The sequence below is a fragment of the Schistocerca serialis genome, chromosome 5 (assembly GCF_023864345.2).
Source record: "Schistocerca serialis cubense isolate TAMUIC-IGC-003099 chromosome 5, iqSchSeri2.2, whole genome shotgun sequence".
Taxonomy (NCBI): Eukaryota; Metazoa; Arthropoda; class Insecta; order Orthoptera; family Acrididae; genus Schistocerca; species Schistocerca serialis.
In genome coordinates, this window is record NC_064642.1 from 182,148,248 (window position 1) to 182,165,496 (window position 17,249).

Sequence of the window (17,249 nt, forward strand, 5' to 3'; positions counted from 1 at the left end):
AGTGGAATATGCTGTAAAGACAGAAGAAATTTCAGATCTAGTAACAATACTACTGAAGAATATTTACATGTATAGGAGTGTAGGAGTCACTTACATTGGTGCGAGTCAGAAATCAGAGAGCGGAAAAAGTGAAAATTTGGCCAATAGATACCTGTGCACCATTCCTTCGCAGAGCTGCAGACCGACATATTTCATCAGGATCAACGTTTTCCTTTTCCCACAGGCCACCTTTTGAGTCAGATGCAGGCTCAGTTGGTGACAGAGACTGTGGAGGTGGACTCAGTTTTGGCAGCTTTGCTGGAGCACTGCCATCTGTGTGACTATAGCCAGAAAATGAACCAACACTAGGACAGTCAGATTGTTCACGTTTGCAGTGCTGTTGTGGCTGATGTGCGCGTTCTCGAAGTGGTGCTGCGAGAGATGCACGTCGTGGCGGTGATGCTGGTGGATCAGAGGAGTCTGATGCGGCCTCTGACAGTTCTGCTGCTGCCGATGCTGATGCTGCAGATGAATAGCGTGCCCTCACATAAGGTTGCAGAGGGGGAAAGGTCTGCTGACGTGTTAACGTAGCAGTTGCACCTCTCATTCCTGAGGAAGATGGCACAGAACCTCGAAGGACAGACGACAGTCGGCTAGCCTCAGTGCTGGTTGTAATACTAGCAATGCTCGGTTCTGGTAGCAAGTTCTCAGCACTGTGGTCTGCTGGGGGTGGCTGATTTGCTCCTGCACCACTACTACTGCTAGATGAAAGTGGTGGTGATAGTGATGGCTCATCCAGCAGTTGCGGGCTGACAGCAGGTGAAAGAGGTGAAACTGATGGAGGTGGTAGGGGGGAGCCTCTCCTTCGAGGGCTACGTGGTGGAGGAGGGGGAGGGAGGCTTTCCCGGCGGATAACGGTCCGTGATACTGGTGGTGGCTGAGGAGCACTGAGTGGCACAGAGTGACGCCGACGAGCAGGTGCTGCATACAGTTGCATGTCAGCAGCTGCAGGTATGACTGCAGGCAGTGGAAGGAGTTCCGCTCCATCCTCCTGGAAAGACAATACAAATACAATAAGCAAAATGCTTCTGCTATGTGACAATGAAATACTGCGATGTATATGTCTGCCAAATCATCTCTGCAGCAGAAATGTGACAGCTGAGCAAGGTAAGATATTCTCACCACCATGTCACACTTTAAAAACTTCACAGAGTTTGTACATTGGAATGCCTCTTGCTTTAAAAGAGGCATGAAATTAGAACATTTTAAACAGGTACCATAAATACCTGGACTTGTGTGGTATTATTATAAAATGACAGTAGTGTAGAATACAGTTTTTTACTTTCGCCATCTCTTTTCCAAGCTATTTCTTGCATCGCATGTATGACCATAACTTAGGTTGCTAAATTATGGACTTGAAGTAACACTCACCTAATGATGCTATAACTGTAACTGGTATATGGCAATCAGTGTGAAAGGACCTAGTATATACAGGGTAGAGAAAAAGTGTGTCACGAAATTTTAACCCTAGATAGCTGAAGCCATTAGGAGCCAAATTTACAAATGTTGTGTAGATCGGCAACACGCAATTTTTAAACTACGGAAACTTGGTACACCATGAGCTCCAATTGGCCACGGGACTGCACTGTTGCTGGATGCTCTGGACAACGCATGACTATGAATGCTTTGCCTGCAGGTGATTGCGATGTATCCAAGGCGGCCGACATGCTCAGTGATAGGATGCTAGCCTTCCACCCTGGGGGTGAATCAGCCAGGGTCCCGACACATCCATTGTAGTTTCATGATAAGGAATAACGGGAACAAAACCGTACAAATTGTGTCAGTACTAAAAAGGGCCTTTTTTGTAGCTAGGACATTGTTTACTTATAGCAGGTGCTCGAACTGGCAACCCTCTGACATGCCACAAGCTTGGTAATGTCAAATGGTGTTTTGTCGAACTCTTTCAAAGATTCCTGGCATTGCCCTGACGTGATTTGTGGCATGTTGAATGTGACCCATTAATTCCTCTTCATTTCTAGGTGGTTCATGTCCACTTGGGTGAACTGGAACCTTGAAGAATCCCCACAGGAAAAAGTCCAGTGGTGTGAGGTCTGGTGATCACAGGTGCCATGTCCGAGGAGGGCCTCTGCCAATTACCCGGCCATCAAAAAGTTCATTTAAATACATGCGCACAGCACGACTGTTATGTGCAGGTGCCCCATCATGCTGCAACCACATGCATAGCCAGATGTCCAGGGGAACATCTCCCAGCATGCCGCGTAGAGTTTCTTGCAAAAAGTCAAGGTAAATTGCTGGTAAGTGGAGGAGGTAGATGGCTGGCCCAATCAGATGGGCACCCACAATGCCTGCCCAAATGTTGAGCAAAAATCATTCCTGGTGTCCATGGACATAAGTGACATGAGTATTTCCCCTTGCGCAGTAATGAACGTTTCGAGTATTGTAAAGGCAATCCCGATGGAAGGTGCACTCGTCGGTAAACAACACAATGGCGGGGAAGTCGGGCTCCCATGCAACACGTCACAGAAACCACTGGCGAAACCCTAGCCTGTGTTCATAGTCCACCAAAGGTTTTAGGTCTTCGATAGGGTGGAAACTAAATGGATGCTGGCTGTCAGCCCTCAAATCCCCCCAGATTAACCAATGAGTGACCCCCACGTCATCCAACTGCTCAAGTACTTGTCGTAGGTGCTTCCTTAAAGCACTTGAGAATAGTCTCTTCAAATGCAGAATCCCATCATGTTCAAGGTCTCCCAGCATCACTTTCATAACCCGCTAATGATCCTGTTTTGCCACATCGCAGGTGAATTGCTGTTAAATGTTTGTGGGTGGGGGTGGCATCTTGTTGGGTACCACTCCTCATACAACCATCAGCTTCATGCACATTACAGTCGGCTAGTCCATAAATAAAAACCAAATCTCATTGTTCTTCAAACAAATACTGTGCCGCCATACTTACTGTATGAATAAATTACAGGTGACCTGTGTGTGAGAGACCGATGACCTTTGCAGTCTGGTTCCTTGAACCCCAAAAACCAACCAACCAACCAACCAACCAACCAACATGTGTGTGCTCTGAAGCAAAGCTTATCTGGGAATGCCTCTGACGTGAGGTGGAGACAAACATCAAAACCTATTCGACACTTGTGTGTATCACGTTGGGGTAGTGACAATGCGAGGGATGTTTGTATGTGTGAACCGACAACCATAGCACTGCCCGTCAACCGACGAACAGCAACAGGGCAATTCCACATCCACTCGGAGCACGTGGCACTAAGTTCCCATAGTTTAAAAAAGGTGTGTTGTCAACCTACACAACATTAGTAATTTTGGTTCCTACTGGCATCAGCTATCCAGGGTTAAAATTTCATGACACAATTTTTCTCCGCCCTGTATATCTTCTTCACACCACATTGTATCTTATGAATGCAAGATACATACAATGGTTGGGATCTTTATAAACTGGATGGCAATATTATCACATTCAGAGTCTTTCAATAGAACTTATTATACACATGTGAAAGAAATTTACAGTATAAAGCCTACAACAGATATCATGTATTAAGTTAATATGTACATTATATGTGTATCCAGACACCCCCAAAAAACATACGTTTTTCATATTAGGTACATTGTACTGCCACCTACACCAGGTACTCCATATCAGCGACCTCAGTAGTAATTAGACATCGTGAGAGAGCAGAATGGGGTGCTCTGCGGAACTCACGGACTTAGTACTTGGTCAGGTGGTTGGGTATCACTTGTGTCATATATCTGTATGCGAGATTTACACATTCCTCAACATCCCTAGGTCCACTGTTTCCAATGTGATAGTGAAGTGAAAATATGAAGGGACACGTACAGCACAAAAGCGTACAGGCCGACCTCATCTGTTGATTGACAGAGATTGCGACAGTTGAAGAGGGTCGTAATGTGTAATAGGCAGACATCTATCCAGACCACTATGCAGTAATTCCAAACTGCATCAGGATCCACAGCAAGTACTATGACATTTAGGCAGGAGGTGAGGAAACTTGGATTTCATGGTCAGGCGGCTGCTCATAAGCCACACATCGGGCCGGTAAATGCCAAATCATGCCTCACTTGGTGTAAGGAGCATAAACATTGGATGACTGGACAGTGGAAAAACATTGTGTGGAGTGACGAATCATGGTACACAATGTGGCGATCCGATGGCAGGGTGTGGGTATGGTGAATGCCCGGCGAACATCATCTGCCAGTGTGTGTAGTGCCAACAGTAAAATTCGGAGGAGGTACTGTTATGGTGTGGTCATGTTTTTCACGGAGTGGGCTTCCACCCCTTGTTGTTTTGCATTGCACTATCACAGCACAGGCCTAAATTGATGTTTTAAGCACCTTCTTGCTTCCCACTGTTGAAGAGCAATTTGAGGATGACAACTGCATCTTTCAACACGATCGAGCACCTGTCCATAATGTACAGCCTGTGGCAGAATGGTTACACAACAGTAACATCCCTGTAATGGACTGGCCTGCACAGGTTTCTAACCTGAATCCTAAAACAACACCCTTGGGATGTTTGGGAAAACTGACTTTGTACCAGCCTCACCAACTGACATTGATACCTCTCCTCAGTGCAACACTCCATGAAGAATGTGCCGCCATTCCCCCAAGACCTTCCAGCAGCTGATTGAATGTATGCCTGCTAGAGTGGAAGCTTTCATCAAGGCTAAGGGTGGGCCAACACCATATTGAATTCCAGCATTACCAATGGAGGGTGCCACAAACTTGTAAGCCATTTTCAGCCAAGTGTCTGGATACTTTTGATCACATAGTGTACATAATGCCAAAACACCGCCTTTAACTATACTCAGTATTAGCCTGTGTACTGACATAATTCTGAATTCCTTTTTTAAAGGGGAAAACTAAATATGTTACAGGAATATTAGTTTATTTTAGAGTACACAGTTCAACTACATGATATAATTAGGATAAGAAACTATGAAAACTGCAAAACAAAAATTTTACAATCTCTCTCGTGAATGGTTCAAATGTCTTTCTCTTTGCTTTCATGAAAATAGTAAAGATCACTTAAAAGTCACATGTAACTGAAAGTATTTTATATGGTTCTAATGTAATTAATTTTGATATGGTAATCGTGGAAGCACATGGGATGCCAGGCTGATGCACGAGGGTGGTTTGAAAAGTTCTCATAATGGAATAGAAAAGAAAGTACTTACATCACTGAATTTTTTTTTATTTTTCAATGTATTCTCCTTGTAGATTAATACACTTGGTCCAATGATGTTCCAGTCCCTTGACCCCATCCAGGCCGGCAAAATAGTTGTCAACTCCGGCTATCAATTCTTTGTTTGAAGTGAATCTTTGTCCACCAAGAAAAATTTTCAGTTTTGGGAAGAGATGGAAGTATGACAGATCCATATCAAGTGAATAAGGTGGCTGTGGCAACAATTCATACCTTAGTTCATGTAATTTCACCATGGTGATGGCACGTGTGTGGGCGCACGTTGATCCAGCAAGAGTCGCAGCACCCATCTTGCAGATAATTTTTTCATTTCTAATTCTTCAGTTAAAATGTGATATGCCCTTTCAGGTGACATCTGCAAGCGTGAGCAATTTCACACACTTTCAATTGGCGATCCTCCATGATCATTTTGTGCACTTTTGCAATGATTTCTGAAGTACTGACACATCTTGGCCGACAACTGCAAGGATCATCATCTAAGCTCTCCTGACCAAATTTAAATTCATTTGTCCACTTGGCAACAGTTGAATATAAAGGAGCAGAGTCCCCCAGTGTATTCTGGAAATCTGCATGAATGTACTTAGCTTTCATTCTTTCTTTACGAAGTACTTAATCACTGCTCGAATATTGATTTCTACCATCTTCATAAATCACTATGCGGGAACAACAACAGAGCCACATTACTACCACACCTCTCTTCCAAGAGCACTAATGTGGCATGTGTTTACAGGCAACAGTCCAATGAATGTCATGTGAACAACTCGTTGCACTTGTGCTGATCTCTCGTGGTGATTCCGCTAACTTTTCAAACCACCCTTGTACAATACAGTACAAAATCAATCATGATTCAGTTATTTGCTCACAAATCCTGCCTGCAGAAACAAGTCTGTTGACCAGTAATGACTGATTTTTGGCAATTTGAGGACTCACATAATATAAAATAATATAGAAAAAAATCAGTAAATTTTGCACAAATTTACTATAGATCATTTACAACAGAGTTTATTTTTAGATTTTCTTTGTTTCTTTGCTGCAGTAATGTTACCGGCATATCGATTCCTTTCACTTGTGATGTGGTACCTCATGTAGCCATCAAAGGAAAGAGTAAAATAACTGAACTCTTCAGTGATGTCTGAAAACTGGGAGCCTACATCAACTTCTTCCTGGAATGTTGCTAGTTGTCACCAATTGTCGAGATTCAACTAACCTCACTCAGATTCCTTAGAGATGTCCACACAACAAGGTAATAAAGACAGTGATCAGTCTATATCATTGTCTGCCTGCTTAGATCAGTACTCAGAAATCACATGTGGAAATAAAGATGTTAACATCGCTCACAGTACAAAACGCAAGAACGAGTTACACATTTAACAGACAACTGCAACACTTATGAGAGTGATTCACCGCTTGTTCTTTTGTCTGGGAAGGACAAATCCTCTCTCTCAGTAGCTTCTATTTCTGATCCTGGATCTCCATATAAATAACCAAAATCTCCCTGTCAGATTGGTAACTCCATTTCTACTCTCGTAAGCACTTGTGAATGAAGTGCAAACAGCTCTCCCCTTGTACTTCTATCACCAATAGATGGAGACAACCATAGTGCAGCCCCTTAGCATTAGGCCAATGATCTACCTTCACATTATTTGCTGAAACAGCTCGAGTTACAAACAAGATGACCTTCAGGCAGCTGGTAGACACTTGATTGAATGGGGTAGGGATGCCAGGGTGTGTGACTGGTTATGTATCGGTACTGTGATAAAAGTGTTAAGAACTGGGCTGGGCAGCTATGTGAAAGTCTCTCCTTACCATTTTCAATCTGGTAACTAGCAACAGCATATGATATTATTACTTCCTGCATCAGTTATGCTGGGACAAAACATTTTCATCAATAAGCATTTCAAACATGAAGTCTTACCTGACACAACTTCCTTTCACTTTTGGTGTGCTAATTGTTCAGGCAGTCGAATCACATTAAAAATGTACAATAGTCTTTGTTGTGTGAAATACTTTCCATCATACTTGGTTGACACATATGCTCAAAAGCTTTTGTAGGATGTTTTTTTATGTTTGACTCAAGTGGAAGGACTGAACCAGAGATCTTGATGGTACTGTGACAAGTGAGGTGCTGTGATCTCCCAGAGTTGTGCCATAGGGTTGAGAACTGTAGGGTCCTCCTAAATGGGTCAGGTGTGCACTAGACATCAGAGAGTGCTAACCAGGTAGCTGACTGTGTGGAGTTCACACAGAGTCTTTTTAGATTAGATGACTCTCCATCCAGTGCATATAATGATAGCTCTAGGGGACGTGGAAGTGTCAGTATAAGATGCAAAGAAATGCCTCTTATAGATGAGAGTATAAATATTCTAGTGATTAAGAGCCAAAGTATTCACGACAAAGTACTACTGTATTTTGAAGTGCTTTGTGAAGCTCAGATTATACTAGGTACAGTAGGCTGGTTAAAATCCAAAATTCATAGCAGTGAGATACTTGGGAATAATTTAAACAGACATCAAATGATAGGTAAATGGCAAATGGAGTAGACAAGAAACTCAAGAAATTGAAACTGCATGCGAGATTGTCTGGACATGATTCAGTATCAAGAGCGGGCATAAACCTATAATCACATCCTTCTACAGACCAGTGAGACTCACCTACATATGTAACCAAAAACTTCAGAGAAAAACCTAAATTTATTACTAAAAAAATCCTCATCATACTGGCATTATTATTGGAGGAGACTATCACCCAACAATGAACTGGGATAATTACAGTGTTGTTAGCAGTGGGCCTGACAATCTACTGCGCAAAACAACAGTAAATGTGTTCTCTGCGAATACCTTCAAAGGACTGTTCAGAAGCCCACACATGATGGAAATATGTAATCTAACTGCAACGAACAGACCTGACCTCTTAGAGGATGTCCACATCGAAACCAGTATCAGCGTAAGGTATAGCCGTGATATGTGCAATTACTAACCATGCCCATAGCTGATGTACTTGTTTCTGTAAGCATAAGAATTAGGTAACAGGGGAAAGAGGTTGGAACAGAAGATGTATGGTTGAGGTAACTTATCTAAGAGTGTTTGTTGAAAGCTACATGGAGATCAGGAGATATTTCAGTTCTGATACACACTGAAATCAGAATTCTTCATATCATGTGTAGACAGAAAGCAACCATTGTTGCGTCAGTGGGGCGGCAGCATGCCCTAGGACACCAAAACATAGTGGTAGGCTTCAGAGGGTGGATACGGAACGCTACAAAGCACAAACTAAAAGTTAGACAAAAATTCTGAGGATAGTCACTCCTTGGAAACCAGCAAATGCACGAGTCTAAGGAAAGGACAACAATGGAAAGAAAACGTGTTTCATAAGAATAAAGCCAGAATTATTTTGGAAAGTGTTCTGAAAGTGTTTCCAGTGCAACCAACCAAATGGACATAAGCAGTTCGTATTATGTCAATTACTTACAATTCAGTAAATCATGAAGAATTATCAAATGAGTGCAAGTAACAAAATGCAAAAGTGTAAGCACTCTAACAGTAGAAACAAGTATCAGGCTCAGTGGTTAGGCCCACAACATCATGATCATTACTGTAGCCCACATACACAACTAACATTCTTTATAACCTGTCAAAGTTTGTCACTTTATAAACTCATACAAAATTGTAAGAGCGTTATAACTAGGTTTTCTAACCATAGCAGCAGCAATCAATTAATTTCTTCTCTACTGGAGTAGCAGTAGCCCTAAATCTGAGCATGTCATTCAATGGCAGAGCTCTGGTATCTTCCATGTTTTAAGTGAAGAAATACACAACAATAAGTAATGAATAATAATAACAGTTTCTTTCATTTTTAAGGATGTGTGAAGATATCCTTTAGTTTATTTGCAGTTTATTTACAGAAGCTACAGTATTTTATGGGCTCATACATAAATTTTAGAGCAATTTTCTTTGTGGATGTTTTTCTTTGCTAGACTGGCCATTCAGGCTCATTTCTTCTGTATGTCAAACAAACTGCAAATATTTATTTTTAGTACAAAGAACAAAGCTAAACAATTTGCAGAATTTATAGTAAATGTGTATTTGGTTACAGGAAAATTGTTTGAAGGTACATGTCTGCAGACCTAGTAACACTAAAATCCCCATGCCACAGTACCACTACATGCATCTACAGCAGCCAAAACAAAATGGCACAGTCAGCCGATGAAGTCTAGATGGGTTGTGCCATTTGATTTTGGTTCTTCTAGATGTGTGCTGTGGTACTGCAGTACTGTGGTTTTGGAATTTCAGTGTATATTGGGGTTGCAAACATGTTCCTGCAAACGAACAAAAATTAATAACCTAACAATTTTTTTAGATGATAATTGATATATTGTGACTACCCCTTGCAAGTACCTTGCCAGATTCTTTCATTTGCTCTGTGGATTGGTATTTTCTTATCTTTGAGTTGTGTATAGTACTTGGAATGGAAAGTACTACTGCTTCTTTCCTGTAGTAGTACGGGTGATAATTACAGATTCCCCCAATATGTGCTTCTACTGAACAATTGTTTGTTTAAAAAATACCGTTAAACATTTTTAGTGACTTTGTAGTTCATGACATGACAAAACAATCTTCTAACACAGTCTTAAAGCTCATCTGGAAACTAAGCGCAACAATCAAGCCAGTGGAAGATTCTTCATTACAATGATTGAAAGGAATACAATTGATGGGAAGAAACACGGAAACAATAGCCCCATTTTTCTACACCAGAAAGTTAGTGCACCATGTACAGGGTTATTACAAATGATTGAAGCGATTTCACAGCTCTACAATAACTTTATTATTTGAGATATTTTCACAATGCTTTGCACACACATACAAAAACTCAAAAAGTTTTTTAGGCATTCACAAATGTTCGATATGTGCCCCATTAGTGATTCGGCAGACATCAAGCCGATAATCAAGTTCCTCCCACACTCGGCGCAGCATATCCCCATCAATGAGTTCGAAAGCATCGTTGATGCGAGTTCGCAGTTCTGGCACGTTTCTTGGTAGAGGAGGTTTAAACACTGAATCTTTCACATAACCCCACAGAAAGAAATCTGTCGGGTGAGTGTGGAGGCCATGACATGAATTGTTGCTCATGATCCCCACCACGACCGATCCATCGGTTTTCCAATCTCCTGTTTAAGAAATGCTTCTGCTTTAGCCTTTTCCGTAAGATTTTCCAAACCGTCGGCTGTGGTACGTTTAGCTCCCTGCTTGCTTTATTCGTCGACTTCCGCGCGCTACCAGTGAAACTTGCCCGCACGCGTTCAACCGTTTCTTCGCTCACTGCAGGCTGACCCATTGATTTCCCCTTACAGACGCATCCAGAAGATTTAAACTGCGCATACCATCGTCGAATGGAGTTAGCAGTTGGTGAATCTTTGTTGAACTTCATCCTGAAGTGTCGTTGCACTGTTATGACTGACTGATGTGAGTGCATTTCAAGCACGACATACGCTTTCTCGGCTCCTGTCGCCATTTTGTCTCACTGCGCTCTTGAGCGCTCTGGTGGCAGAAACCTGAAGTGCGGCTTCAGCCAAACAAAACTTTATGAGTTTTTCTACAATCTGTAGTGTGTCGTGACTATATGTCAATGAATGGAGCTACAGTGAATTTATGAAATCGCTTCAATCATTTGTAATAGCCCTGTATTTATTTTCCACAGTACCAAGGCTAGATGTTACTGTTATCATCAAGTGATACGTGGTCTGTGTTAAGGACTACAGAAAAATTGCTTTAGTTATTATGATCACACATTTGATTCCTCCTCTGTAGTAATGTTACCTGTCACAAAGCTTTGACTGTCAGATTTTTTTCACAAAAGAATATAATATTTGGCACCCACCTGACTAAACCAAAGCCATGTCCCCTCTGGACACAATGCACAGCATAACCCCAGAAAATGTTAAAAACTGTTCCTAACAATATGTAAAATGTTGGGACGAGTGCAACAGATAGACATTTTGGCAAATGTGCAAATAGTATTAAGCAGCAAAGAGATAGTTTATCGTTAACAAAAGGTACATATTATTTCTACAAGATGTATGTCATTTGCTAATGTATAACCTGACATGTTTCACATCCCCAAGGATTTTCCCTAAAGATCAGATCTACAAAACATGGTGTATGAATAAAAGGAAGAAAGAAAGGCTGTCAGTAGGTCTCTTGTATTAACTCTTATTTCTCTAATTTACAATAAGCCACTTGTTGCTTGCTCACACATGATCGTCACTGCTTTTAAGGTCTGTTTCACCTTTAAGAAACTTTAAAAGTATGGAAGTTAGTTTTGTTTTATGTACAAAATATCTGTTAGAATCAGTTTTCTTCTGCATGACATTGTATGCACTTTGCTTCTCACAATTTTCTAAGCATTAAAAAAACTCAAATTGCATTTTGGTTCAAATTGGACATTAAATCACAGCTCCCTCTATAACAGGTTGAATGAGCAGATTATCGAGGTCACAGGAAAACAACACCATCCATCACCAAAAGCAATGCCTTGTCAGACTGTTCAACAGTTTTACTCCTCACCATTATGGATTCAGTACCTTGACTGCTGTGCCCGACTGACTGACTGACTTGTCATCACCCAGCCCACATTGCCAAGGCTGTAAGCTTGAAATTTGGAGAGGGTGTTGACCTTATAGTATAAGCATCGTTTAAGAATGGATTTCTTGAAATTACACCCCAAGGGGGTTATATATGGGCTAAAAGGTTTTTTGAAAATGTCACTATTAAGGCATTTTTTAAGGTAGACCTACAGAAATTGGAATTTGGTTTGTCGGTCAAAAATAAAGGAATATGTGTTTCAGCATTTTTGGAAATTTAACCATTATGGGTGTGAAATAATGGGTGGAAGTTTTATTGAAAGTAAATCATTATTACGGAACTACTAAAGCATTTTCAAAGTTCCACCCATGAAAATTAGTATTTGACTTTTCAGTTAGAAATTAAAAAATATGTTTTCCTATTTTTGGAAATTCAACTCCTAAGGGGATGCAACAGGCGATGAAAATTGTTAGGAAAATATTTTGTTATATTAAAAAAATTTTAAAGCTGTATCCACAAAAATTTCTATTTCACTTCTTGCTAGACATGTAGAAATATATGTTAGGGAATGAAAGTTTCTATGGAAATATCACCTCAGGAACATGAAATGCAAGAGTAACAAAAACCTTTGACTTCCGCTGCAAGAATCACTTTTTGGTCAGAAGGACATTTGGAAAAGATCGCGATTCTGTGGCTCTAATTAATATGAAACATTTAGCATGTGTTGCAATTTCTGAACAACATAAAAATTCGACTAAGGACAAACAAAAACAAAAATCTGTGCATACTATAATACAGCCTACATAAGCAAAGCAGTCCATGTTACGCTAGGAGTGGATATATATGCTAATGTATCCACAAGAGGCAGGTTTGGTACCTCTTGCAACAAGCATGTTGCATTTTCTTGTACAGTGGAACCTCACATAGCAAGTGTTATTCATTCCAGAATCTTACTCGCAGTGCAAAGCACACTCATTAAGCGAAACAATTAATCCCATATAAATTATTGTAAAATATGATAATGCGTTCCATGCAGAAAAAGTATTGAAAGTTTTATCTTATTCACGTCATTTACTCAAAGAAAATTATACATACAGTACTGTGGACTTTATTATTCATTATATGTAACTAATTCTTTTTTACTGGGAAGCTATTGTTTCTGCCAATGCTTCAACACTTGGCGAAACCGTGACACAGTGTTATTCTCAAATAAATTAGTAGCATGCTTAGTCACTGATTTATTAGGGTGATGATTTTCAATGTATGAGGCAACTGATTCCCATGCTTCCAGCATTTCTCTTATTGTGCCAGAAGATTGCTGCTTTGCTGTTACTGTTTCTTCCTCCTCCTCTCCTCCTCTGAAGAACTTCTCTCCACAACTTCCTGCTGTGAAACACACCGCAACTCTGCAAGTTCTTTGGTGGTCATTTCTTGGCTGTGATCTTCCAAAAGCTCATTGACATAATTGTTATCCACTTCTAGCCCCATGCTCTTGGCCAAAGACACTATCTTGTTGACTACAGGCTCCACAGGTACTTACTCAAATGCCTCAGAGTCACATTCAACAAAGCACTCCAGCCAAAACTTCTTCTAAGCAGAAGTGAGAGTTCCCTTGGTAACCCATTCCCATGCCTTTCTATCATCTTGACGCAGGCAATTATATTGAAGTGATATTTCCAAAACCCTCTGAGAGTGAGATTGGTAGCTTCAGTCAACTCAAAGCAATGCTCAGAGTGTGCTTTAGTGTAGAGCTTCATAAAGTTAGAAATACCTGTTGGTCCACAGGTTGGAATAATGGAGTGGTTTTGGGAGGCAGAAATTGGATCTCGAGGAACTGAAATTCTTCAAGGAGGTGGTCCTGTAGGGCTGGAGAATGGGCAGCAGCACTGTCCATGATATGGTGTGGCAGAATCATCTCAAGCAAATATTTTTTCACTGAAGAAGCAAACATTTCATTGAGCCAACCACAAAAAAAAAAACCCGCGCACTTGTCACCCAAGCCTTCTTGCTGCACCTCCACATTACATTTAACCTGCTCTTCTAGACTTTAGACTTCTTGAAGGCGCATGGCATTTCTGAATGGTAAACAAGCAGCAGTTTGGCACAGAATAGCAGGGTGAGATGGTCTTCCATTAGCTTGCGACTTGGCAATGCATTCTCCTTTGCTGTTATAAAGGTATGCTTTGGCATCTGTTTCCAGCATACGCCTGTCTCTTCACAATTAAAAACCTGTTGTGGCAGGTAACCCTCAGAATCTATGATCATCTTGAAATTGCTGATTAAGTTCTCCACTACCTTTGTGACGGAGCTGGCTGCTTCACCATGCCTCACAACACTGTGGATGCTGGTTCTTCTCCTAAACTTCTCAAACCACCCACGGCTTCCCTTCAACACTTCTTCAGTCACTATTGATCCTGGCATCTTCTAAATAAGGTCTGCAAAAATCATTCTTGCCTTCTCACAAATGATATTCTTTTTAACAGTGTCCCCTTGCAACTGCTTTTCATTTATTCATGTAAGAAGCAACCTTGCCACATCGTCCAGAATGCGAAACCATTGTTTAGGTATTCTTGTCACTCCCTTTGAAGCATCTGTCTCCTTAACGTTGTCCTTGTTCTTGAGGATAGTGCAAACAGTTGATGTAGACTGATTGTATGTGCATGCTAAATCAGCAATGCTCACACCACATTCGCATTTTTCAGTGATTTTACGTTTCACTTTTTAAGGTCATTTTTTTTCTCTTATGGTCGTCTTCTTGTTGCTTTACCTTTGGAGACATTTCTATGAAGGTTATTAAAATTTGCATACAAAAAAACACTATGTGAACACAAATTTAGAAAAACATGTGATCACAAGCTAGACTAAGATTGCAGCAGAATGAGCACAAAAACTAGACTGTAGTATGTACTAAAAACATTGGTCATATGCCGCTGCCGACAATGAAAAGTGTTAATATTGTTGAAAGTTTCCCCCACCATGAGCAAATGGCTGGTGACGTCACAATAAACCATCACCAGTTGTTATGCGAAACACTGCTTGTTAAGTGAGTCATTTTTGTATGATTTGTTTTGCTCATTATGCAAATTGCATGTTATGTGAGATGCTCATTAAGTGAGATTCCACAGTACATCTAGTTTCTCAGCAAAAGTAAGATATTTAAAGGTTTAAACTGATTCTTGTGAGATAACTGATGCTTTTCTTTGAACGGCTACCAGTAGGGTACGCTTCTCCCCCCTAATACTTATAAAACACATTCAGTTCCTAACTCCTGTGTAAGCTGTAAGAGTAAAAATGAGAATGCTTACGAAAAACTGCCATTTACTAGTAGCTAAATGATGAAACAGAGTCTACTACTTAGGTAGCATAGGAATGAACCTGTTACTGTTCTCTGTTGCGTCCTTGTGTATTGTTGTTCCCAGGTATGACAGGTGTGGCTCCAATTATGGATCTTTGAATTTTGTAATGAAGGACTACAATGAGCATGCATTTACTAAGGTATATAACTTTACATTTAAACGAAAGTACATCTGGAACCAGTCACTAAATATTGCACCATGTTACTATCTTTTCAAATTACATATCACCTGTTAAAAGTAAGAAGCTACAGGCAAAATTATTTATCCGATTGTAAATATGAATTGTGTAGGGCAGTGATCCTAAATATTTGTGTCGCATATTGAAGATCACCCAAGCACATTTTGAGGCAGAGATAGTGCAGCTACTGCCAAAAGTGTAATACTGACTACTAGAATGGAGTTCCAAAAGGTTTTATGATTGCAGTCTCTTAGACAGAAATGTAGGTTAGGGTACACAACTGTCAGGCAATTATGCAACTATGCAAAGTATGGTATTTATGGCAAGACATCAAAGCTACTAAAGTAAGAAGTCTAAGGTTGCAGTCACAGTGGCTCTGAAATCAGTGAATTCCACCAATGTCTGACATCAGCCAAAAATGGCTGATCTTTTCAAATCAGTAAACCACTATAAAACACTACATGGACATTCATAAAGTAAATGATCTTGTCACCTGAATGTAAAGACCTTAGACAACAATTGGTGAAATTCAAATAAACTTGTTTTCTGCAGTTATACCGGCTGACACAACATGAAATGTGGACAGTGAGAAATTGGTACATTAGTCAAAGGAGGAATTTGTGCCTCCTAAGGATGAAAAATATCATAATTGGCATATAGTTCAGAATCTATCAATTGAAATAATAGGTTTGCTAAAAACCACAACCAGATTAACTCTTTATCGGAAATTTTAGATGTAAATTATATTCTCAAGAAAGGGTGGCATATCTTATGCTTAACGTTACTGTAACGGATCTTTTTTGAGTTGTGGTAGGTGGGCATTATCTGCCTACAAATTATTATTACCACTTACTGCTGTTTTTATGCCAGAAGTGGTTTGCAAATGTGGTTGTGTGTTTCCACTTTTCAGTGCTTTAGGTGTTCATGATATCTTATCCTAAACTTTATCTTCCAAGTACGCTGAATGACAGTCATTGAAGGTTAACTGATGTATTTCTGCACAAATTCAAATAAATTCTGCAAGGCAGAGTGTTCGTAATCTTGCTTTCCAAGGTCACCAGGTATCACCTCGACTATTTAACAGAAAGTTTCTCCTTTCATCTCATAAATTTGTAAAACTTGTCTGGTAATTCCAGTAACTTAGGACAGATTGCAAACTACTCACCACGTTCTTTTTGAGACAGATGTAGCTCATTCACTTTCATCTGGCATTTTTTTATATTCATTTCAAGCACTGAGTTATCACGGTATCCATCTCACCCTAGGAAGTTAAAATCTAATTCACCCATACATAGAACAGATTCTAACTGAACCTCCTTGACCTCACTAAAAGCTGACAAAGGAGATCGGATACACTGTGACCAAGCTGTTGGTGATCTCTTTGCAACAGGATCTAATAACCTTTATCAGTGCAGCTCTGAACACGGGCTAAGAAGTAGTAAGCAACTGAAGTAGTAATCATCATTCAGTTGATGAGGTATAAATTACATCTAGATGATTACTCTGCAAGTCACAATTAAGCCACTGGCAGAGGGTTCATTCAACAACCTTTAAGCTACCTCTCTACCATTCCACTCTCAAACGTATACAGGAAAAATGAACACTTCAATCTTTCCATGTGAGCTCTGCTTTCTCTTATTTTATTGTGATGATCATTTCTCCCTATATAAATGGGCACCAAAAAAATTTTTCACATTCTCAGGAGAAAAAGATGATTGAAATTTCACAAGATGAGCTGTTGCAATGAAAAACACCTTTGTTTCAATGATTGCCACCCCAATTCACATATAATATCTGTGTCACACTCTCCCCTATTTCATGACAATACAAAACAAGTTCCCCTTCCTTGGACTTTCTTCATGTTCTTTGACATTCCTAACTAATGCAGATTCCAC

General features: G+C 40.2%; 1 protein-coding gene across 3 annotated transcripts in view; it reads right to left on the minus strand.

The window, feature by feature from the left end:
* LOC126482310 (cAMP-specific 3',5'-cyclic phosphodiesterase 4A-like) overlaps positions 1 to 17,249 on the minus strand; it is a 321,740-nt gene that overhangs the window by 139,046 nt on the left and 165,445 nt on the right. For all 3 annotated transcript variants that reach the window (XM_050106346.1, XM_050106344.1, XM_050106347.1), the window contains one exon: positions 152 to 1,030. In XM_050106346.1, the coding sequence (XP_049962303.1) occupies positions 152 to 1,030 (879 nt within the window). The remainder of the gene's footprint in view (positions 1 to 151; positions 1,031 to 17,249) is intronic.